This window comes from Accipiter gentilis, chromosome 3, assembly GCF_929443795.1.
Source record: "Accipiter gentilis chromosome 3, bAccGen1.1, whole genome shotgun sequence".
Lineage (NCBI taxonomy): Eukaryota > Metazoa > Chordata > Aves > Accipitriformes > Accipitridae > Astur > Astur gentilis.
This window is the reverse complement of record NC_064882.1, coordinates 19,760,809-19,786,330: the sequence shown is the minus strand read 5'-3', so window position 1 is coordinate 19,786,330 and position 25,522 is coordinate 19,760,809. Positions and strand designations below refer to the sequence as shown.

Here is a 25,522-nt window from a genome sequence, read left to right as displayed (position 1 = left end):
TTCTATTTGTCTCTTGTTCCTATTCATCAGTTCCGTCCAGGTTTCCACCAACACCATCTGCCAAACTACTATGAATAGAACAATCACAAACCGATATAAAAAATTAGACATGTTTTAGAGTCAGTTTCAAAGTCTTCGGGTTACGGCTGATGATCTTCCATGTAGCAGGTGCTTTCTTCACTCGAGTGTAGTGTATCCAAGCCTCTGATTCGGCAATCTTAATCGCCGTGAAGGTGGTTAACAGTACCTGGAAAGGTCCTTTCCAACGTCCTTGCAAGGGTTCAGAAGCCCACGTTTTCACGTAGACATAATCTCCTGGTTGGAAGTCATGGACCGGAGCTTCCAAGGATAATGGTCTATTCCACACTACAATCCTCCGAATCACGGCCAAAGTTTTTCCTAGGGAAAGCAAATAGTTATACACATCTTGTTTTCCTTTTACATGCATATTTGGGTTTGGTTCCGGGGACTCATAAGGTTTCCCATACAACAATTCATAAGGACTGACTGAGGTTCCACTCTTTGGTTGTACCCTGATTCTTAATAATGCCAATGGAAGTGCTTGAGGCCATTTTAAATTAGTCTCCTGACAAATTTTACTTATTTGCCTTTTTAGAGTTTGATTCATCCTCTCCACTTTCCCACTGGATTGCGGTCTCCATGGGGTATGCAGATCCCATGCTATACCCAGAATTTTACTAACATTTTGAATTACCTCTGCAACAAAGTGTGGACCTCTGTCAGAAGAAATTCCTATTGGAACTCCAAACCTTGGAATTATTTCTCGTAGTAACCACTTTACTACTTCCTTTGTTTGTGTGGAACGACAGGGAAGAGCTTCTGGCCATCCTGTAAAAGTATCAACCCCCACCAGAATGTACCGATATCCATTCTGCCTAGGTAATTCTGAAAAATCTACTTGCCAGTAATCTCCAGGCTCTGTACCAGATTTTATTCGACCCATTTGTACCTTTTTCCTGACCACTGGATTATTTCTCAAACATACTTCACATTTTGCAGTTATCATTTTTACCATTCCTAACATTTTAAGCGATACTACTTGTTTTTGTAAGGAGGATGCTAAGGCTTCTGCTCCCCAGTGACATTCCTGATGTTTCGTTTGAATTATTTCTCTCATCAGAACGGGTGGAAGTACCACCTGTCCTGTAGGTGTTACCCACCATCCGGCTTGATTTTTCTTAGCATTTAATAATTGGCCTAACTTGTCATCCTCTTCTGAATATCTTGGTTCCTCCCTGGGAAGAGTTACTGTTTTGGAGGGAATTAGTGCCATTTGCCATGCTCGTTCCTTGGCTACCTTTCTTGCTGCTCTATCAGCAAAATTATTTCCAGTAATTTCCTTTGTGTTTCCAATTTGGTGTGCTTTACAGTGCATGATTGCTACCTGCTCTGGTTTTTGAACTGCCTGTAATAACTTTAAAATTTCACCTTGATGTTTAATATTTGATCCCTGAGAGGACAACAATCCTCTTTCTTTCCACAGTGCCCCATGGACATGTACCACCCCAAAGGCATACTTTGAGTCTGTCCAAATGTTCACTTTTTTGTTTTCGCTTAATTCCAAAGCTCGAATCAAAGCAATAAGTTCCGCTTTTTGAGCTGAAGTATTACTTGCCAATGCTTTTGCTTCTATAACCGTGGTATCTGTTGTTACCGCATATCCAGCGTATCGGATTCCTTGTTCCATGAAGCTGCTACCATCAGTATACAACTCCCAGTCCGGTTGCTCCAGTGGTACATCTTTCAAATCTTCACGACTGGAATAAACATATTCAATAGCAGCCAAGCAATCATGTTCCAATTGTCCTTCTTCCTGTATAGAACTTAAAAACACTGCCGGATTTACCAGGTTAGTCGTTTTCAAAATTACATCATCCTGTTGAGTTAGTATTACCTGGTATTTCATCATCCTGCTCGGAGATAACCAATATCCCCCCTTTTGTTCCAAAACAGTTTTCACCATATGTGGGACATAGACTATTATAGTTTTTCCCATCGTCAATTTCCGAGCTTCTTGTATAAGCATTACTGTTGCAGCCACCGCTCGAAGGCAATTTGGCCATCCTTTACTCACTGTGTCCAATTGTTTGGAGAAGTATCCAACCGGTCGCTTCCAGCTTCCCATCTTCTGAGTTAACACACCAAGTGCCAAGCGTTGTCTTTCATGGACGAACAACTGAAAATCCTTGGTTAAATCAGGAAGGCCTAAAGCAGGTGCAGACATTAAAGCACGTTTTAACTCCATAAAGGCCCTCTGCTGTTTTGGACCCCACACAAAGGAAGAGTTCTTTAGGGCTTCATACAACGGTTTAGCTATTAAACCGTAGTTCATAATCCAGAGACGACACCACCCGGCCATTCCCAGAAATGCTCTGAGTTCGTGGATGTTTTTCGGCTCAGGTATGCTACAAACAGTCTCTTTGCGATCTTTTCCCAATTGTCGCTGCCCTTTTGAGATCTCAAAGCCCAGATATATCACAGTCTGCCGTGCTATTTGAGCTTTCTTCCTGGATACCTTGTACCCATTTAGTCCCAGAAAGTTTAAGAGATCAATGGTTACCTGTATGCAGGTAAATCTTTCCTCCGTAGCAATCAGGATGTCATCCACATATTGTAAAAGTAGGTGTTCAGGCCTTGGTTTGTCCTGTTTCCAAATTTCAAGCTCTTTTGCTAGTTGGTTCCCAAAAATTGTCGGGCTATTTTTAAATCCTTGGGGTAATCTTGTCCACGTTAACTGCATCTTTCGCCCTGTCTGTGGATTCTCCCATTCAAAAGCAAACAGCTTTCTGCTTTCTTTTTCCAAAGGTATACAAAAGAAAGCATCTTTCAAATCAAGCACTGTAAACCACTGATGAGTCTCCTTTAACGCTGTTAGCAACGTATAAGGATTTGCTACCACAGGATATATATCCTTGACTATCTGATTCACTGCTCTCAAATCTTGCACCAACCTATATCCACCTGAGGGTTTTTTGACTGGTAAAATAGGAGTATTATATTCCGATTCACATTCCTCCAAAATTTTGTACTCTATGAATTTATCAATCAATTTCTTCAGTTCCTGTCTAACTTCTGGCTTAATTGGATATTGTTTAATTTTTACTGTTCCTGCATCTTCCTTTAAATCTATTTTTACAGGTGCTGCCAATTTTGATTTACCAGGTATATCTGTTTCCCACACTGTAGGAATTACTGCGAATTCCACCTCTGGTGGAATTTCCTGTTCTTCCACTTTCTCTTGTATCATCAGGATTTCTCCGGTTTTTGACTCAGGTATTTTCAAAAAGAGTTCTCCTTCCTCAAACACAATTTGTGCATTTAACTTGGATAACAAATCCCTTCCTAATAAGGGTATCGGGCATTCTGGTACATACAAAAATTCATGTGTAATTATTTTATTTCCAAACTTCAAATCCAAGGGTTGCAAGAATGGTCTGTTTTCCTCTTTCCCTGTTGCTCCCACTATGTTCGCTGTTTTTGTTCCAATTTTTCCTTTACAAGTATTTAATACAGAAAATGTCGCTCCTGTATCCACTAAGAATTTAACTTCTTTTTCTCCCAGCTTAATTATAACCAGAGGCTCAGCTGGGTTCCCCTCCGGTCCCCTTCATTCATCCAAAACCATCATTCTAGCTACCTCCTTTTGAATATTTTGTCCCGAACACTGCTCATTTCTGGGACAATCTCTTTTCCAATGTCCTTCCTCCCTACACAAAGCACACTGATTGACTCCTAAGGGGGTGTTAAAATTTCGGTTACTAAAATTCCTAAATCCTTCTCGTCCACTGATACCTCGCCCTTTTCCTCTACCTCGTCCTCTGTCTGCTGTACCTGTCATTACTGCCAATAATCTATTTTCTCTGATTCTCCTTTCCTCCTTTTCCCTGTTATTATATACTTTCCATGCTGCCTCCAGCATTTTATTCAAACTCCTTGAATCCTCTCCCTCCAGTTTCTGAAGTTTCTTTCTTATGTCTGGTGCCGATTGTCCCATGAAAATCAAAGCCAGCTGTATCTGGGCTGCCTCTGTATCTATCTTTAAATCAGTATATTTCCTGGCAGCTTCTTTCAGTCTCTCCAAAAACGCTGATGGAGACTCGTTTTTATCTTGTCTCACCTCATATATTTTAGACCAATTCAAAGATTTAGGCATAGCATGTTTAATTCCATATAAAATCCATTTCTGATACCGTCCCAACTTTTCTCTATGTTCCTCCTTATTTGGATCCCACTGCGGATCCCCAGACGGAAAATTCTGCTCTATTGTTCCACCTGTTATTCCACTTACTACAGCCACTTCTGCCTGTGCTTTACCAGTCTTTAATACCATCTGTTTTTCTGTATCATCCAACAAATTATCCAAGATCACCTGTAAATCACTCCAATCCGGATTTTGCGTTCTGATTATAGTATCCACCACTCTACCTACCCTCTCAGGATCTTCCCTATATACTCCAGCTGCCTGCTTCCAAGCCATCAAATCCGTGACCGAAAAGGGCACTTTTACATACACCGGCCCGTCATTCCCAACCCCCTGACGCAAGGGAGCTATTGCCTGTGCCTGCTGTCGAGTCCTCCGAGAAATGGGGGTATGAATTACAACTTCAGATGGTCCTTCCCCCAGATCTTCTATTCCACTGCTTTCTGCTTCCATCCGTTCCCTATGCCCTTGATTCCAATTCCTTCCCCTCCTAGGAGGGGATATATCCAACTCCGGCCCTTCATCCTCCCTGGGGACAATTTTCTCCTTTACACACTCTTTTCCAGTACCACACGCCAAACAACATTTCTTCTCTTTCCTATTGTCAGATGTTATAGCCATCACCAAATTGTCTCTACTAGTTAACTTACATTCTTCCTGCCAATCCCGTCTCTGTCTTAAATAAAAGAATAAATCCACATATGGCATTTCATCTTGTTTCCCTTCCCTTTTACAAAACAACATTAATTGCAAGATAGTGTTATAATTCAGTGTTCCATTCATAGGCCACCTTTCCTGATCTTCTAATATATACGAAGGCCACCAATTATTACAATATTCAACCATTTGATTTTTCCGCAAATCATCCTGAAAATCTTTCCAGTGTGCTAATAAACATCCTAACGGAGAGTTTTTCGGTATCTTTGCATCAGTAGACAAATTTCCCATACTCCTACTTTTGAATATTCTGGCCAATGCCATTATGTTAATGCCCAATACTAGATAACTATTATATATCAAATATCAAATATCAATATTCAATTTTTAAATGTCCGATACCAAACCAATATCAAATGTCAGATATCAAATAAATATTGATGACAATTGTTGCCAGGTAATGGAGTCCACCTACTCGACTAGGGCACGGACAAAGCCGACTTCCCTAGGCAAGAGTCATAACCAATATCCCCTGGCAAGTTATATATCAAATACCATACAAGATATATAATTACTCAAACCCACACTTCATTCTTCCATACTCCACACTCAGTTCGTGTACGTCTTACACTTACAACACTCACACCTTTTCACAAAATACACGTATATTCTTAAAGATTCCTTAAAAATTGGGACTCAAACCCAAAACTCCAAAATGCTTTTGAAGCTGGGACTCTAACCCAGAATCCTCAAAAGTTGTGGGACTCTAACCCACTCCCAAAATGCTTTTGAAGCTGGGACTCTAACCCAGAATCCTCAAAAGCTGTGGGACTCTAACCCACTCCCAAAATGCTTTTGAAGCTGGGACTCTAACCCAGAATCCTCAAAAGCTGTGGGACTCTAACCCACTCCCAAATTGTCCAACCCAGCAATAGCTTTCGCTTATGTCTTACGGGCAGACGCCTAGGCTTCCACTTTCTTCAGGATCCTTCAGTCCAACCCTGCGCAGCTTTCGCCGCGTCTGACAGGCAGACGATACGGTGGGACTCTAACCCACCGGTGGGACTCTAACCCACTTTAGTGGGACTCTAACCCACTTTAGTGGGACTCTAACCCACTATCCTTAATATAAAAAGAAAAGAAGTGTCTTACCAAAATCCAGGGGACGTCGCAAAGAGCCTTATGGATCGGGGATCGATGGGTATCCCCGAGAAATCCTCGGTGCCGGCTGGAACCGATCAGGTCCCCGACTCCTCCGGTCTCTCTCAGCGAGGTCCCATCTGGGTCGCCAGAAACTGTTGCCGAAAAACTCGGAATAAAGAACTTATCAACACCAATTTAGTGTAGATAAGCAGACACTTCTTTATTGACGGCCGGGTGCGCGGGTGAGTCCTCTCACGAACCACGCACACCGAACACCAAAATCATACCCCTTATATTAAACTTATTCATTCATATTCATTAGATTTCCAAAAAATGTTATACATATTCATTAAATTTCTGGGAAGTTATTAGCATATGTTAATGTCCTTTACGCATGCGCATTGAAGGTCTCTGGTGGTCTTCTATAGCCCTCTGGTGGTCTTCCACAGTCTTCCTCACTTTGTCCGATAGTTGACCTCTTAGGTGATTCTGCGCAGTACAACTTTCGCCATCATATATTTGATTACATAAAATACATTCAATGTTAATTCCCAAATTTAACCTTTTCAATGATTGGTCCTCAATCACGTCACTTTATTAATATTCTTATACTAAGACACTCATTGGCTGATTTCACCTGGTTCCACTACCTGTAATGTTGACCAAAGTGGGGTTTCATGTAACAGAACTAAGGTCCATAACGATCTCTCTCTCGGTCTCCTAAAACAAAACACTACAAAGCTAACAAATCAGTCAAAGTTTCTATGGTTAACTAATTTTAAACAATACTTATTCTTTTATTATGGTGCACAACACATCTTGTATGTTCCTAAATTTCTTATGACTATACTGTTGTTATAATCTACTCAAAATCACCTTAAATCTCAAACTTGTTTAACTAAAATATATATATTTTATTACTTGTTATCTAAATCCTAAATGTTCCTACTAAATGATTTTGGCCAATTCCTCCGGCCTTGGTACAGGGTTATACAGAGGATTTCACAGCAGCTGTTGGTTGTTGGTTAAATATATGAAATGCCATAAAAATATATAATTCTATATTCCTATTAAAATTAAATATGATTAATTCTAATAATAACAAATCAATAATAAATCAGTAACATTTCCCCTAAATCAGTAACACCTGGAGGTATTTAAAAGATGTGTAGATGTGGTGCTTAGGGACATGGTTTAGTGGTGGACTTGGTAGTGTCAGGTTTATGGTTGGACTCGATGATCTTAAAGGTCATTTCCAACCTAAATGTTTGTATGATTCTATGATATTTGCCATCTCCTGAAGTCTGATCTCAACACTGGCAGCACAGACAAATAGGTTTTCATAGTTTTTCATTAAATATGTGGTAGTTAGAAAAAAATAGAGAGATGTGAGAGTACCAGCACTTTTCTGCTTTTTTTAATCTTTAGTAAATAGTTACATCCAGGATAAATCAAAGGGTTGCTTTGTTGCAAAATCTTTAATTTCAAAATACTTCCATGGTTTTGCAAGCTCCAGTTTGCTTTGAAAAATTCCTGTAGAAGTCACTGGCAAAAATTGACAACTTTTGACCTGATATTTTTCTCTTACTTCGTTAGTGATGCCATTGCTTGCTTTGTTCATGAGCTTATTTTGTTTTGCTTACCTTTCTGTTTCCATCCTTTCTCTAACTCTTCTAGATACAAGTTGGCTGTGGAGGTAATTTTCTCCCACCTCCCTTCTGGGTTCTCATATCCTTTCCATCCTGTTTGGAGGGTGATGTAAAAGGGTGCCATCGTGGAGTGATAGGGCATTCTGCTCCGGTTGGTGTTGTACCCTAAATGGACTCGCTTGGCCTTCGTAGCAGGGTAAATTGGCCTACACAAAAAGTTATGCTGATGTAGTTTTCAATACCTGAGGGTGTAGTTCTAAACAAAACAAACAAAAATTCACTAGTTTTCAGCTTGCTTAATCTCCTGAATAGATTTACTTTGTCAGCACCTTTGCAGCTATCAAAGCTTAAGTCATACCTTCAGTAGCTGAAAGTCATATCCTGTTTCAGGAAATCTTCCTTCCCTTTTCCTGTTTACCTCTATTATTAGGTTGTTTTTTGTCAATTTAGTTCTGAAATTTTTCCTTCAACTCTTTACTTTTTTATTTTCAAGGAAATATACTGGTATGGAAAGTTAATTCCTGCAGTGTTGTTTAAATCTATCCATCTTGTGATAGGCCTGGCTGTAGCTTTGTCCTGGTTTCAGCTGGGATAGAGTTAACTGTCTTCCTAGTAGCTGGTACAGTGCTACGTTTTGGATTCAGTATGCGAAGAATGTTGATAACACGCTGATGTTTTCAGTTGTTGCTCAGTAGTGTTTAGACTAAAGTCAAGGATTTTTCAGCTTCTCATGCCCAGCCAGGGCACAAGAAGTTGGCACAGGACACAACCAGGGCACCTGACCCAAACTGGCCAACGGGGTATTCCATACCATGGGATGTCATGTCCAGTATAGGAACTGGGAAGCGGGGGCAGGGAATCGCCACTCAGGGACTGGCTGGGTGTCAGTCAGCGGGTGGTGAGCAAAGCACTACGCATCATTTGTACATTCCAATCCTTTTATTACTACTGTTGTCATTTTATTAGTGTTGTTATTATCATTATTAGTTTCTTCTTTTCTGTTCTATTAAACCGTTCTTATCTCAACCCACGAGTTTTACTTCTTTTTCCTGATTTTCTCCCCCATCCCACTGGATGCGTGGTGCTTAGTTGCTGGCTGGGGTTAAACCACGACAAGCTTTAATTAAGTTTTACATGCTTTCCGTTGTGCCAGTTTTCCATCTGTGTAGAAAACTAGTGATGAGCATCTTAAGGAGAAAGCAGATGTGGCTGATACTGGTTTAATTTTATGTCAGCTTTTGTTGCTTCCTGTTTTTGCTTTGTTTGCACTTTGAAAGCAATATAACTACCTCCACCTTATCTTCACTAGAGAAATTGTCATCAGTATACTGATTAATTGTGTGGGCTTTGTGCCTTCTGTTTGTAGACCAGCATTTTCAAAAGCGTACTATCAGATAATGCAGGTCTGAAAGGTATGGGTGCAAATCTTTATACAGGGAATATTTTTCTGATATTTTCTTTGTCATTAGAAGTGTCTGTTTCTATTTTACTATTTATCAGAAGCATTTTACGCAGCTAGCACTTTGATTAAAGCTAGTAGATAAGTGCCAGTCTACACACAATGGCCATGTCGTAAAGCTTGTTAGCTTATGTCTGCACTGTAGAAGCTTAGGTGTGCTTCCCAACTCACTGGTGTGAGTCTGTTTCTCAGCCAGCTTAGAATGAGATGCAGGGAAGGAAGCAGATTGTGGAAGACAACCCTAGCACAGCGTGGACTATACCCTAATCTAGACGACTGAGAAAAGAAGACTCCTCTCTTTAAACATAGCTCTGGGGTTAGTCTGTGTAAGGCAGAAAAGCCAGGCAGTCACCAAGGACATTAATAGTTCGTGCAAAAATGTACTGCATCCAGACCTGTGCAGTGTTTGCAACAGCAACTGTAGGTGTGTTTCATCACCCATGTTGCAGGAGCCTACTACTGTGTGCTAGCTCATCAAGCACTCCTTGTTGCTTATTACTGTGCATCCATCCTATTCACGACTCTAAACTTGATTGTGTTTGCAATAAACTGCTGTGATTACATAAAAGGAAGATTCTTCATCTCATCTGAGGACAGAACAGCAGCTATAAAAAGAAAGTTGAAAGCAGTTCAAACTTACATACGTCATGCCTAGATATTTCATATTAATAAAGAATTTCAGCTCAAAGCTGACAGGCCTGAGCTTTTATTGACTTCCCTAAATATTATAGAATCTTGGTACCTTACGTTCAAAATTAATAGAAAACATATTTTAAAAGCCTGTAAATACAAGTATTTATGTTCAGAGCATCAGTGAAGGGGTTGCTGAATATTCTTTGCTTACTGGTAGATGTTCATCATCTTGGGAGACAGACATTTTTGAAAGGCCCTATCAGAAGGGAAAAAGATACGCTGTTCTTGACTGCATAATTGCAAGAAAAAGTGGTAACCCAAAGAAAAATCTGAAAACACTGTTTGTTTTCTTGGAATAATGAAAATACAAGAAGCAAGTGGGCTGAATTTTAAATAGGGCTAAAATAATTCTGGGAGAGTGCCTGGAATGTAATTCCCAGAAAAACAGGGCTTGGACCCCAGAGCTGATTCTTTGTAATTATATTCACCTTAAGCTAATAGACTATCTCATCAGAGTTTATTTTAATGACTTGGAAGCATAAATTAACTATTAGAGTAATTTTCTAGTTACAGTGTGTTTGTCTAAGCTTTCAGTTTATGCATTTATAAAAATTACTGGTTTTATCTGTATTTCAGGAAGGAGAAGAAATACATAGATGAATGCTGGAAAAATGTCAATGTTGGGGACTTCATCCGGCTTTCACGTAATGAAATAATTCCTGCTGACATGGTGCTGTTATATTCTAGTGACCTGGATGGGATCTGTTACATTGAAACGGCAGGCCTTGATGGAGAAACCAATCTAAAGCAGAGGCAGGTGGTGAGAGGATATTCAGAGCAGGTGATAATTGTGCATTTCTAGGGGTGTGAGAAAGTTGTCATGACAGATGGTCAACTAAAAAACAACTGAAAAACAACCCAGCCCTCTAGATTGCCTAATTCTTGATAGCACAGCAATCCCCATCTGAAAACAAAACAGCTAGGTAACATAGTTCTAATTCATTGCTCGAGTTATTTTTGAGCAAATCTTTGCATGTTCACTTAACAAAGAAAGAGAGATCTATTTCAAGTAATATAAGCCAGTAAAAATAACTATCCAGGTAAATGTCAAGAAGTTATTTATTATGCGTATCGTGTCATGGGTAGGAAATTGGAGTTTTTTAGACAGGAATTCTGTGGTGTATAAAGACGTAGAGAGAGGAGCAGATACTATCTTCTCTCTTTCACTGTTTTTTTCATATTGCAAATGTATTTTTAGCTCCAATTCTAGTCCTTCAAGGATTTATAAAACCTGTGGAACTCTTAGAATTTTTCTGTTACAAGCCTACTGCGAAAAGCATTAACTGAGTCATCTCTCCCTTTCAAGACTAAGCATCACGGGGTCTCAGAGAGTTTACATGTACCAGGCAGTGGTGGGAAATAGGTGGATCTGTGCTTTTCAACCATGGAAGTCACATGGTTAAGGCTTTATAAGTAATTCATAAAAGCCTTTTTGGATACTGAAGAGATGACAGCTATTGCTTTAATGCCAGACAAATAAACTTTATTTAGTATTATATCAAGCAGACAAAATGCTGGAGGCTGGCACAAAGAAAATGATGTCAGAAAAACAGAGACTCCTGGCATTTCTGCAGCACACCTGAAACTGAGTTCTGCTGCTGAAACACTATGCTGATAACAACAGCAGGGAGATTCTGTGCTGTCCGTAAGAACAGACTGTTCAGTCCTCTGGAGATAAAATTACCTGACCTGCCTCTGAATTGTCAGCAGCGGTGAGGAAGTGAGGAGGAGTACCTTGTTGTGCATTAAGACTCCCCTGTTACTTAGCAAGTATGGGAATACCAAAGGCATGATGTGATATCCATGAGCAAAGCTATTTCTTATCCCCTTACAGTCACATGCATTCTTAAAACAATAAGGCAGAAAGGACTGTTTGATCTTTCTGTATATACATATCATTATGCAAGGCAAAATTCAAATGGTTCTACAGGCTTACGTCATATTGAGGTGGCCCTGATCTTATACCAGCTCCTGCTACCAAGATCTGATTTCAGTCTCACTCAAGAAAGAGACAGTTTTCTGTTTCTAGAAAACTTGCACCAAAATGCTGGGAAGAGTCATACTGTCCAAAGAAGGTGACAATTCCTTCACCATTTAAGACTTACTTTAAAAAAAAAGTAAGTCATTGTAAGATCTTCTTGTCAGGACTGCCTGGTTTCTGAATGTAGAGCCATGGTCAACTTCACAGATCTTTAGTGCCCTGCCAGCTGAGTTTCAGCCAGAGGCTTTGTCCTTGTAAACTCAGGGTGAATAAGACTGGCAGTGCTGTGGAAGAGGCTGACTGCCTGACCTCTCCATTTCTTAAGCTCGGAAGAATAGCAATAAACTACGTCAAATTAAACAACATCTGAAGACAATCACTAGAAAGACTTAACCTGTCTGCAGGTGTGTTATGTCCTGCTTCTTTGCGACTGAGCAAGTAGAAACACAATGAAAAAGGTTATCAGTGGGGCACCTGTTCTTGCACTTGGGATTCCTTTAAGAGAAGGCAAGGAAAAATTAAAGCATGAAACAGGAGCTGAAACTCTCATAGTCTAATTTATTTTTTGGCAACTTGGAATACCTTTTTTTTTTAATGCTTAAATGACAACAGGAAAGAAATTGGGAAAGTAACTTAAGGCTTCTTAGGTAACAGTGGGTAACAAGGCACAGAACACAGTGTCTCTAACCATCTTGGCATTTATAGAGAAATACACAAAACAGCTGAGGACCTCCTGCTCCCTGAAGATAATGAGCTATTTAGTGAACAAAGTGATATAGCTCTGCTGCTTTCAAGACACTCAAATGTTGCTTCCCTTTAAGAAGGGATTAATCTCTTTTCCCACATCTCATGGTTAGCTGAACCAAGCGCAGGTTCACTGAGGTGGAGAAGCTAATATGCCAATAGCACTAAGTCACTGTGAGCAGTGAATGTTTTCTGTCACATTATAAGAGAGGCCACAGGACTGCGCTCATCAGTTCTTTCTCAGCCTAGGTGGTCAATGACTGAATCTAGTCCTAGCTGCAGCATCCTCAAACCTAGTGGAGAGGAAAGTGCTGTCCTTTTCTTCCAGGCAGCCTAAGAAGCAAAGTTGATGAAAGGAGTTGCCAGCTCTCTTCTTTCACCTTGGCTATGCACCTACTCCATTTCCATGCTATATTATCAAACCATATAGTTTGTCTGGAACACAGTACAGCCAAAGTAGCAGGCATGGCCTTGGGAAGCTGCCTCTCTCCCCATTCCAGTGGGAGAGTGATGCAGGGACTATAACTCCCAGCCACCTTACTCAGTTCCTATCTTTGTTGTCCCCTGTCTTTAGGGACCTTTACACAAAATCCAAGTAATTTTAATTCTGCCATAGAAAATCTTCTCTTTTGTGCCAAGAAACATAGGAAAGCATCTCAAGAAATAAGGTGCAAAATCTTCTACTCTCAATATTTGCTTTGTCAAAGTTAAGATTATAATGAAGAAATATAGACCATAAACTTATAGTTCAGGAAGATCTGACTGCCCATATCAACATACCTGGTTTTGGACATAGTTTTTGTCACCTCTGTTTTATACTGGCAGAGTGTAGACATAACTTTTGTGCCCACTATAGGTTACACGCCGAGTTTCTGTGGTTGTTATTTCAAGGTATATTGCAAGAAGCTCCTACTAACACATTCACTGCTATTACAAATTGTTTGACCAAGTCAAATGGTTTAGTTGTCCATAAAAAATAAGATGCTTTCACCAGAAATACATATCTGGAGATGGTTTCCAGGCTGTAGAAGAAAAAAATGAACTGCTTTGGCTATTTTACTTCCTTTTGGAGGTAGTTCTTATTCTCTTTGTGCTCTTTTTTTGTGTAAGCATTGTACAATGTGAAATGCTTGAAAAGCGTGAATCAATTATACTGTCTAACATTTTACAAAAATGTTGTACTTCCTGTACAAATAAACATGAGAAAGGTCAGTGGAGGGAGAGGTCTTTCATAGTTAATTAAATTTACAAAGAGACTGAAGGTATCTACCTGTCTAAGGCTGTGTTCATATTGACTTGAGGTTAATACAGTGCAACAAATCAGTACAGCAAAACATAGCAAAAAATTTTTTTTAATCAAGTCAACAAAGTACGTGTTAATAATATTATGTCTTCTGTCTTCTGAGTTTCAAATACTACTTACAGGATTGTGTTTGACCTCACAGTTACTATTCTGCCAGTGTGAAGTCACCCAATTGTGGGAGTGCAGCCTTCTCCGAGACCTGTAATTATGTAGAAGATATATTCAATTACATCTACCTGCTTTCTTTGTTTTAGCACAGATAGCATCCTGGTCATGGTACCAAAAACAATGGCTGTTTGGAATAAATTCTGCTTGCAGAAGATAGTGCCTTTTTTTTTTTTTTTCCTATCATGGAAAAACCTGTGGGAAATCTCTGCTTTTCAGATGTTCTTATTGCATTTTTTTTCTTCTTCCTCACTCTTCCCCCCATTTTCTCCTCTTCAGTGTTCTCAAAATACCAGCAATTCAAAAGATATTTGCCACGGTTTGATATTTACTAGGAAGTTCTTCCATGCTGTGTAAGTCTGATTTACACTGGGTAGCAGATCCATCAACACCACCAGCAGCTTACAGTTTTGAAGCTAAATTGTTAGATAGTAATACCTGAACCTATGAATTGATGATGTTTTTAAGTTCTATCATGTTTTGTCTGTGTTCTCTGTTTTTTGGTTTTTGGTTTTTTTTTTTGTTTGTTTTTTTTCTGTTGCTTTAGGTCTCTGAAATTGATCCAGAAAAATTTTCTAGTAGAATAGAGTGTGAAAGTCCTAACAATGACCTCAGTCACTTCCAAGGCTTTGTGTAAGTAGGCTTGGTGGCACTTTAAACTGTTGTCATTTGCTTTGGTGCTCTTACTAATGTTCAGGAGCTTGTAACGTTTGCTTTAAAAAATAATGACACTATGTATAGAAGTCAGTTTGCACCACTACATTTCTGAGAGCAGCCCAAAAAATAGAGCTTCAGAGGGCTTTCTGAGCAGCTGACTGTGAACAGGGAAAGCCCACTAGTGCTTTTTATTTTGTATTGAATATTTTCAGTATCTTAGTTCAGGCTGTTTTGCAATTGTGTATTCCATATTTGAAATAGCTGTTTCAAATCTGCTCTTAATAACGTGTGATATCTACAGTATTTGGTCTGGACCACGGCCTAATTGAACAAGCTGCATTGCTCAGAATTGGAAATGGGAAGGACTGGCTTCCTCTCCTACTTTGATTTGTTTTATGTAACCATCAGTGACTCGATCAAACTCCTTTTGACCAACGTGCCTATCCGTGTCTTTTCTTCTTAGAGATTTATGATTTTCTGTAGACTGTGGGAAAACAGAATACTATTTCATGGGGTGACTGATTTTCAGGTTTTGAGAGTTACAATGTCTGTATTCTTCCCTGTGGGCCCTGACACATTAGAAATATAAAAAGAAAAGTAAATGTATATAACTCTTAGTCTCTGAGGAAACAGCTTAACAAACAGTGTGCCTACCTGCCCTGAAAGTATGCCGCAGGAGTAATGATGCTCAGAGTATATTTAAAATGGGTTTCATATTTTGATCGAATTTTTTCTGATGTTGGCAATCCAAGTAGAAGCCATAGGCTTTCAGACTTCCAGTGTTTGTCTTGAGCTCTCTTCAGTAGCGGTGCCTGCTTCTCATGTGCCAGCTGGCAAATGCTAGGCTTGTAAATACAAGAAAATTTTAATACAGTGCCTACATGCCTGGATTTTCAAAGGTGATCTGCATGCATGTTATGCCATTCTTTTGAAAAGTCCAATCGGAAATGTCAGAACAGCAGTCAGTGACTAGCAGCTTCTTTGGGAAATTTGCTCTCTAATGGTGTTGCAAAGCCTGACTGGTAATTGCTGGAGTCCTACAGCTGAAGTGATGTGCTTTTTTTCCAGCGAGCATTCAAACAAGGATCGAGTGGGCCTCAGCAAGGACAACTTACTACTCCGAGGATGCACAGTGAGAAACACAGAAGCTGTTGTAGGCATAGTGGTATATGCAGGTTAGTGAACCACCCTGGCTTTCACAGATTGCCTTGCAAACAAGATAAGAGTTATGTGCCCTAGGAAACAGTATTGTACAAAGGGGAATTAGGAGAGTAAAAGCATGAATCCAGCAGGAGGCAGCTGTAGCTAGAAATGTTAAGAATGCATGTCTGAATTAAGTTTGTTTCTATTTTAACAATGTAAAGAACTGATATGTGTCATTATTCAGGTTCCATGTGAACAGGTCCTTGTTCTCATCTGTTAGTTGTGATGGTAAACCCAGGTTTTGAAGTGGACATGGAGATGCCTGGCTTGCTTAGGAGGTTTTTTTGGTCCAAAACTGAAGCTAGTGCTTTTCTTCAGTGTTCTGTATCAAAGAGCAGAGGTTTTTAAACTAATCGATATGATGTATCCAGCCAGATAGTTGTAATGCAGGTGCAGGATTTTATAGAAAATACTAGAAATAATATAGAAAACATCAAGGATAAGATTGTTTCTATAAGAAGGAATATTATTGACAGTATAAAAGTTAATGTGTACATGACACATTTTGGTTTAGCTTGTTCAGTTTTCTTTAGGGCAGAATTCATATATTGTAGGAGCAGTTAGTTTGCTCATATTTATAATCTCTGTTCAAATATTAGTTAACAGAAATGTCCCATTTCCCAGACCTTTAGAAGTATAAAGCACTTGTGGTTCTGATGCCTGCTATTGGAGAATTTCAGCCTGTGTTTTGGTTATAGGTCATGAAACCAAAGCCATGCTGAATAACAGCGGCCCGCATTACAAGCGCAGTAAATTGGAAAGAAAAGTGAACACTGATATTCTTTGGTGTGTTCTGCTTCTAATTTTGATGTGTTTAACTGGTGCAATAGGTAAGTGAGAATCAGCAGACTCCTGCTGTTTTTCTCTTTCAGCCTACAATGCTTAGTGTTATAATTTGGGGCTGATCATTTAAGCAACCTGTCTTGGAAAATGTAATTCCCTAGCAGTTGGGGATGCTGCCAGGTTTTAGTTCATGTTATGTTTAATCTGGAGTGTGGTCAGGAAGTACATTCCTGATGCGAGTTCTTAGGTCTGGAACCTGTTTCTCTGATTCATTTCTCTTTTCTTTCACTAATTCCTCTGCAGAACTCCTACTTTCTCTTAGGATTTTTCAGGTAACATGAGATGCATGTACAGCATTGTGAGGAGAGGCCTAGTGTGACTAGAGTTGTAAAGACTTGACTTTTTAGGAATTAAGTAAGTAGTGGGCTTGAGTAAATCTAAACAGGCTAACTTTTATGACAAATCAAAAAGGTGTTTAAAATGTTTAAAAAAACTTCTTCAGACTACACTTAATAATGATGACATGGTGTTCACAGGTTAACTAAAACCTGGACGAGCAAGGATAATACAATTAATTGCCAGAGGTGTTTCCGGGGGAGGGGGAAGTGTTTATCAAGTGTAGTTAGTATTCCTTTAGTTCTGAGATGTGCTGTTGATAGAAATGCATGTAAGGTATTTATTCATGTGTGCATTGATACTTAATTAATTTTAGTGGGGTTCCTGTTGAGGAAAAACTCAAGAGATGGAATGGTAGTTTAAAAGCTTAGAAAGAACTGCAGTGTGTAACAGCTAACACCATGACCCTGAACTGTGATACAGTTTACATACAACTGGCTCACTTTATCTTGTTCTTGTTTTCAAGGCCATGGAATTTGGTTAAGTAGGTATTCGGAAATACCTTTTTTTAACATCCCTGAGCCAGATGGGAAATCAATTCCTCCAACATTAGCAGGGTTCAATATGTTCTGGACGATGATCATTTTATTACAGGTAACTTTGGTCTGCTTTGAATGCGAGTCATATTCTGATCTCATTTATTTCCTTGAAGTAACTCTTCAAATTCAGTAGAGCTATTTCATGTTTGTAACTGGCCAAAGAGTTTGGTTTTATTTAATCCCTATGTTTTATTTTGGTAGGTCTTGATCCCAGTTTCTCTCTATGTTTCAATTGAAATTGTCAAATTGGGACAAATTTATTTAATACAGAATGACATTGATTTTTACCATGAGAAAACAGACTCAACAATTCGGTGTCGAGCACTGAATATTGCTGAAGACCTTGGCCAGATTCAGTATATCTTCTCTGACAAGACTGGAACCCTTACTGAAAATAAGATGGTTTTTCGGAGATGCAGCATTGCAGGACAGGAGTATTGCCATGAGGAAAATGGTAAGAGACTAAACCTGTGTTCACAATGAGTCATTTTTCTCAGAGAAGCTGAAAGTTTTGATACAGGTCTGGTGGACTAGTGTGGCAATACACACTCACAGAAGGTATGAATTCAGACTGATCCTACTAATAGCCATGCATCCTTCCCAATTATTAGGATCCCTTCATATATAGTGTGTTAAGAGACTTGAAGGCTGTATCTTTGCAGCTGGTTAAGTTCCAAGATATTAGATACCACAAACAAAGTATTCTTTACTTGCTCTGGAAGAAGTCATGCCAGCTGTGTTTTGCTTCTGTCTTTGCAATGTTCAGAACCCAGAACATTGGAAAATTGCTCATCTAGTCTTTTCTCTCTCTCTTTTCTTTTTCTTTTTTTTCTCCCAACTAGAGTGCAAATGCTTACGTAGCATTTTAGGGTTCAAACAACCTTTTGACTGCTGTAGCAGTGTACCACCTTTATGTAGTGTATCTTAAGGCTCCGATTTGACATACTTTTGCCCTTGAGGATACAGTAACCCAAATAAGATACATGCTGAAGTCAGAGCTTTAACAATAATGTTAAGGTACAAGTCAAGCAGATGTGTATACATGTCTCTGTTAAGGCTGCAAAGATAAGTATCTCCATCAAAAATAATGACTGTTGTGTCTTATATCTTACACACCTGTTTATTTTTAGACCAAAAGTCAACAAGCAGCGATACTGCATAGTTCCTGCCTCATTGTGTAATAGTGTAACATCTTGCAGTATAGGTTTCATGAGAGCCTACTTGAAGCTTTCTGGGAGCCAAGAGGAGATACAAATCCAGACACAAGAGAAAACTGGGCAGAGTGTCATGAAGTCTTCGATTCAATTAGCTATTTTATTCATTAGATAAAACACAAAGTTTTTATTACCTTTACTGTATGTAAGTACTAGTGGCTGCAGACATTTGCTATTTTACTGGTGGGCAATGCAAGTTTTCCATATGACATCAAAGGTGAGGTGCTAACAAGTGGACACGTGAAGCACAGCTGTGTATTAAATCTCCCCTTTGTGGTTTTGGTGGTTTTGCTGCCAGATAGAACTGCTCACAGCTGCGAGCAAAAGGCACACCCTGCTGGCCACAGCAATGAATCAGTTCAGTCCTTCTTTTATTGTGTCACAGGAGCAGATAGTTACAAACTGTTTTTACTGTAATTTCTGCACATATTTTGAAAATTTTATGGTGCAGGTGCGCAGATGCTTCTTTGGCTTTGCATAATTATACTGGGAAGGATGACAACAGCAAAGTGAGGAGAAATATTTTTAAATTTAAAACTTGGTGAATGACCAATTTAAATAAAAAGTAGAATATATTTTCAGAGCATTTCCTAAAGGAAGGAAAGGTATTTCAGAGGAGATAAACCAAGGAGTGGTGCAATGATGTAGCTGTGGCTTCCTCGTTGTGCCAGGGAAAGTATGTCTACCAGTGCTTCTGCTAGTAGTTCACTTAGAGTTATCTTCCAAAACTATTAGTGTGTTAATTATGTTTATAATTACTTACTGCTGTGCCCTGTCTTTTACCTGGAGGGTAAGCATGTGCTTCTTCCTAACAAATCTAGAAATTATGTGAGCCCTGAAAATCAGTTTGAAAAATGTTGGAGGTCCTGTGTTTTAGTCCTTTTACATTTGTTCAGTTGCATAGAGCTGCTATTTGCAAAGCTTCTGCTACATATAGTAAGAGTTGCAGTGCAAGATAGTAGTCTTTTTGCATACAAAAGCCTGTACATATATTTCTGTATTTATATCTGTATTGCCCAGGCTAAAGGGATGCACAGGAGGGAAGCACACAACAGCAATGACTGTGATTCGGTATAATCCTCCATAGAGGTGCCCCCATGCAGTGTTCTGTCTAAAGTAACATGTGCCTCTTGGACCTTGGCAGCAGAGCAGTGCGGTGTCGTAAGAGGTGCCACATGTGTTACTTCAGGCAGAGTATGCGGGCTTCTCCACAGTCTGGAAGCATAGCGGAACAGGCATGTGTTGTCCAAACCTGACTCTACAAACATGTACTAAGTCACTGTTGCTGCTTTCTGGTAAAAGCATCATATCCCCACCCATAATTACCACATGTCGGTATTATATTTGGCAGTTGTGGAGAGCCACAGTTTGTTACGTTCCCACCTATCTTTTTTTTTAAAAGAACTATTTTAATAAATACATGTTGTCATCAGGGAGATAGCCTGCCAAGGAAGGTGTAAGCTCTGGTTGCCCTGCTTTCCTTGGGCTCACCAGAATGGCAGGATGAGAAGCAGGAGGCTTTCATTTATGTTGCAGAAAGAGAAGACAACAGGAAATAAGGAGAACTTAACATGCTAGCAAATCCACTAGCTCACTTCCTGAACATAGCTAAGCTCCTGTGCTTTGGTTAGGAGAAAGAGGACTCAAAAGTGACATCATAAACCTATTTCCATCTCTTTTTGAGCACCAGAGCTGGGGACTCTGAACTGTGGATAGGTTTCCTGTTCACATAAACCAGAATAATATCGCATTTTTTACTTCTTTCCTATACAGTAGCTGCCACTTTAAATAAGAAAAAAATAGGGAATCAGTGATGTTGCAGGAGATGTCTGTATGTTAATTTTTTTTTCCTAGGATGCCATTGTTTATATTCACATTTTAATGAAATAAATAGGCAATGCACAGCTCTCAGAACAGTTTTTCCATGCTGTCTGTGGATGCAGACATTGAACTGCTAGTGTATGCTCATTGCTCGCTATTTTCAGTGACAGGTAAAAAGTGAAAGCTGAATAGTGTACAGTGATCCAGTGCTGTCTGGGTTGAGATTGCAACCTCTTGCATGTGGTCACTGTCCCAGAACACCAGTGCAAACACTTGGCTATGTTCTTAACAAGTGCATGAATAGCAGAGGTCTGTTTCCATTTGTTACAGAGGTTCTTTACAGCACTGATCTTCCTAGCTAGATTTGTGGGGCGCAGAATTGCATTTATATCCTTGGTGCAAAGGTGTTAGACATGTCAGTACAAAGTTTTATAATTGAAACCTGCTTTTCAGTTAAATACTCAGAAAATGTGTATGTGTGTGTGAGGGGGTGTCCAATACAGAAATGATAAGAAACACAGTTTCAATGAGTTCCTGCGAGAAGCTGTACTTGTCAAACCACTGGCATACAGTCCTGATCCATCATAAAATAATTAGGCTAGAAAACATATCAGGAGGTGATGTGGTCCTCTTTCTCTGGCCTAAGGCAGAGTTGTTGCTGTCATTCTTTATGAATGTATTTTTGTTTCTTCAGGACCTCCAGTGATGTCCAATTCACTGCTTTCTCAGGCATTCTGTTCTAGTATGTCACATCTCTGACAAAGTTTTGCTGATACCTAGCCTGTGTCTGTCTTGCCACAATATCGGACCATTGTGTCTTCTGTTACCCACAGTGTGCATAGAAAACTCTATGCAAGTGCCCTTCATGTACTTCAAAACTATTATTTGGCTCCTATCAATGTGCCCTTCTGGAGGCTAACTCCAGCTTATTTTACTGTTTCCATGCGGCTCATGTTGTCTAGAACCCTGACCATTCTTGCTCCCTCTTCTGGATTCACTCCAGTTGAGTGTTGCTCTTCAAGTGCAGTGTCCCAAACAGGAAGTCAGTGTGATGGCTTGTTATGGGTTTTATTTTTCATAAATGGTGGGTTATTCTTAACTATATACTAAACGCCTTACTTCAGAATTTTGTTTCCTGAACTTCTAGGCAGTGTTTAAACAGATCTGGTTTTGCTCATAGAACAGTAATATTGTTTCCCTTTCCACAGCAAAGAGGTTGGAATCCTATCAAGAGATGGATTCAGAGGATGAGGATTCAGCTGATCATCAGTGTGGCTCTTTGACCCACAGGTCAAAATGGTGGGGGCACGACTGCAGAGCTGTGAATAAACCTTTGAACAGGAGGTCTTTGAATCAGTTGTCTGGTAGTTACCCTGCATTAGTAAGGGAAGGTGGAGAAGGTGATGTTCCCCACTCAGGACACGTTGCTTTCAGCAGCCCCATTGTAAGTAAAAGCTGTTGGTTTTGATGCTAAATTTCTGAAGTAACTCATGAAGGAATATCTTTTTAGCCTCATTCGGTCAGAGTACTTGTCATTTAAGAAACCCTTTCTCTATTCCATCGAAACCAGAGCTTCCCATGATTGCTTGGCTGCATCCCATTTGCAGCTGACATTGCAGATGTTCATTGGGTCACAAAGGTGTATGCTTTGGTTCTTGCTGCTGTGAGTCCATGATCACTCCAGCTAAAATGACCAGTTTCATCTTAATAACAGTTTGTTCTTTTTTGTAAGAGGTTTCTAGCATTTTCTTTTCTTTTTAGTAGGAAATATCTACATGACCAATATTTATTGGAGGTTACAAGAGGTAAAAACTCTGCTTCTGTACCTGAAGCTGTCTAAATAGCATTCATCATATTTAATCTCTGTTGAAGTGTCTATGAACTAAGGCTCTACTGTTTACCCATCTAGGCATGAATTTTGCCTTTTTCAGTGGGCTAGCACAAGGCAGTGAAGACACCAGAGTGTTCCTGTATTTCCTAGTGTAACCAACTCAGCATCTGACAGGAAGGAAGTTTCATGAGCTTCTACACTTCATTCATCTGTAACTGATTTAGCCTCCAGAGACTGAGATTAAGCTTATATCCTAATGGACAGTTTTGTTCATTTCATCAATAGGAAACAGATGTTGTACCAGACACACAACTGCTGGAGAAGTTCAGTCAAATTTCTTCTCGTTCCTATCAACAATCAGAAGAAGCTAGCAGCAAGTTATCTTTGGAGACAACATACATCACTGACTTCTTTCTTGCTCTGGCAATCTGTAATACTGTTGTAGTTTCAGTCCCCAATCAGCCACGTCAGAAGGTAAGAAGGCCTTATTTTTTGGCTATTTGGCCATATTCATAAATAAATGACCTCCCTTTGGTTTGATTACTAAAGGAAAAAAAAACCAAACCTGACATTTAAAAAATGATCCTTTTCTCTTCTGTTGGTTTGTCCTGTTAGAAAGAAGGGAGTTACTGTAAAGCCACAGAGCGCAATGAGTTAGTGTGTAATATAATGCTGGTAATGTTTTTCCGATGCAGAAAAACTTGGCTTCAATATTTTTGCTTCTGTATATAGACTTGTTCATAACTTTTACAAGACAAATTTTGCGATTAAATTGCAATTGTGATTTTTTTCTATATTCTAGTTATCTTTTTCCAGGTGTGTGCATGGCTTCCTTTAAGAGTACCCTAACACTCAGGTTATCTTTACAAATAGGTTATTGTTGTCTGAAAGATAAGAATAATCTCAGGAGACTTCCAGATTGGAACTGAGAATGCTCTTACCTGTTCCCTGACTATTCAAATAGAGTTTCAGCAAGGGTATTGGAAGACCAAGTTTCATATGTGTAATAATCTGAAGAAAAAATGCTTTGCAGTATGACATAAAGTGGTCTCACCTTGAATGTACACTGCATTTGCTAGACTGTCCTGGTTTAATGGTCTGGAGTGTGTTTAAGTCTTCCTCAGACCACATGTTGTTTTCAGAGCACTCAAACTAACATTTATTTCAACATACTACTGTTTTTTTCAATTTTTATTTTTTTTTCAGGATGGGATTTTCATAACCCCATTTTTTACCAATTTTGACTGTGTTGCAGGATAATTTCCAAGTTCAGCTTTGATTTCCTTCCCTCCATCCCCTGGTGATTTTCATTTTTTGTCTTTTGAAAAAAATGTTTGTGACGTGCAGGACTAGATTTTGGTATCCATCTAGGCAGTGAGCCTAAAACCATGGCTGAAGACATTCTCAAAAGGTATCCTGTGGAGTATAAAGTACCTCCTATGTATAAATAAGCCTAGTATTTTAGTCTGCTTCAGGCATTCCCAGAAAGCATAGTAGGCAGCCTACGGGTCCATGTGTGGATGGGCAGCTGTGTTCATAGTAATCAGCCATTCCTTAAAGGTGATGTAGAAAAATACACAGTCAAGATTCTCCTTTTTTTGAGAATAATATTTCTGGATGATTTGCTAGCAGGGGAGGAGATCTCCAGGTCACTAGTAGGTAGGTTGGGAGGGTCAGTGTGGCATGAGGTCTCTGAGTTCACAATTAGGGAATGGCATGAGAGAGCTCAAGGCAATGGAAGGTTTGTGTTGCCTTAGAGAGAGGCAATGAAAGGATGTTCCTAATCTCTATTTCCATGGTGCTGAATGGAGACACATTACAACTTGTGTGCAGTTTCGGTAGAACTGAAGCCAGAGTTTGTCCTTAGTTTATGCTTTTCAGTGGCAAAGGAGAACATGCTTCCTGGTGATAACTTATTGTTAACTCTTCACCAGTAATGAGAAATGAATGTCAGCCTTGCATGCCTTGTTCCTTTTTTGTAAGCTATTAGCTGCCTACCTGTTCTGAATAACAGTAAGCCAATTATTTTGTAACATTGATCAGATGGGAGCTGTCTTTTGTTTTAAATTTGGGCATTAAAAAAGTATTGATAAGGTACTGTATGTTTAAGAGTACTTGCAGCTAGTTACTGTGAGGGGTATGGAGTTGGTTTACTCTTCACAAGTATCTTGCTAATACAAAACAAGAATTAAAGTGTTTATTTGCATTTGCCACAACTTTTAAAAGTCATGTCACACTGTTCCATGACTAAAACAGTTCTAAAGAGAAGTATTACATGGACAGGGAAATTTTGCTAGGACTCAAGAAAAAAAGGAGAGTTTACGATCGTTGGAAGAAAGGGCAGGCAACTCAAGAAGAGTACAGAGATCTTGTTAGGTCATGCAGAGAGGAAATTAGAAAGGCAAAAGCTCAGCTAGAACTCAAATCTGGCCACTATTGTAAGAGACAACAAAAAATGTTTTTACAAATATACTAACAATAAAAAGAGAGCCAAGGAGAATATCTGTCCTTTATTGGATACAGAGGGGAACATTGCCACCAGAGATGAGGAAAAGGCTGAGGTACTTAATGCCTTCTTTGCCTCAGTCTTTAATAGTGAGATCAGTTATCCTCAGGGTCCTCTGCCCCCTGAGCTGGAAGGCAAGGATGGAGAGCAGAATGTACCCCCCTTAATCCAGGAGGAAATAGTTAGTGACCTACTATGCCATCTGGACACTCACAAGTCTATGGGACCAGATGGGATCCATCCAAGAGTACTGAGGGAGCTGGCAGAGGAGCTTGCCAAGCCACTCTTCATCATTTATCAGCAGTCCTGGTCAGCAGGGGAGGTCCCAAACAACTGGAGGCTTGCCAATGTGACTCCCATTTACAAGAAGGGTCAGAGGGAGGATCTGGGAAACTACAGGCCTGTCAGCCTGACCTCAGTACCAGGGAAGATTATGGAGCGGTTTGTCTTGAGTGCACTCACCTGGCATGTGCAGGACAACCCAGGGATCGGGCCCAGTCAGCATGAGTTTACGAAAGGCAGGTCCTGCTTGACCAACCTGATCTCCTTCTATGAC

The 25,522-nt window shown here is 39.6% G+C and overlaps 1 protein-coding gene across 3 annotated transcripts in view; it reads left to right on the top strand.

The window, feature by feature from the left end:
* ATP10D (ATPase phospholipid transporting 10D (putative)) overlaps positions 1 to 25,522 on the top strand; it is a 69,066-nt gene that overhangs the window by 20,725 nt on the left and 22,819 nt on the right. For all 3 annotated transcript variants that reach the window (XM_049793718.1, XM_049793719.1, XM_049793709.1), the window contains exons 4-11: positions 10,400 to 10,604; positions 14,564 to 14,649; positions 15,742 to 15,848; positions 16,575 to 16,706; positions 17,522 to 17,649; positions 17,796 to 18,048; positions 21,838 to 22,073; positions 22,746 to 22,934. In XM_049793718.1, coding sequence (XP_049649675.1) covers positions 10,400 to 10,604; positions 14,564 to 14,649; positions 15,742 to 15,848; positions 16,575 to 16,706; positions 17,522 to 17,649; positions 17,796 to 18,048; positions 21,838 to 22,073; positions 22,746 to 22,934 — 1,336 coding nt within the window. The remainder of the gene's footprint in view (positions 1 to 10,399; positions 10,605 to 14,563; positions 14,650 to 15,741; positions 15,849 to 16,574; positions 16,707 to 17,521; positions 17,650 to 17,795; positions 18,049 to 21,837; positions 22,074 to 22,745; positions 22,935 to 25,522) is intronic.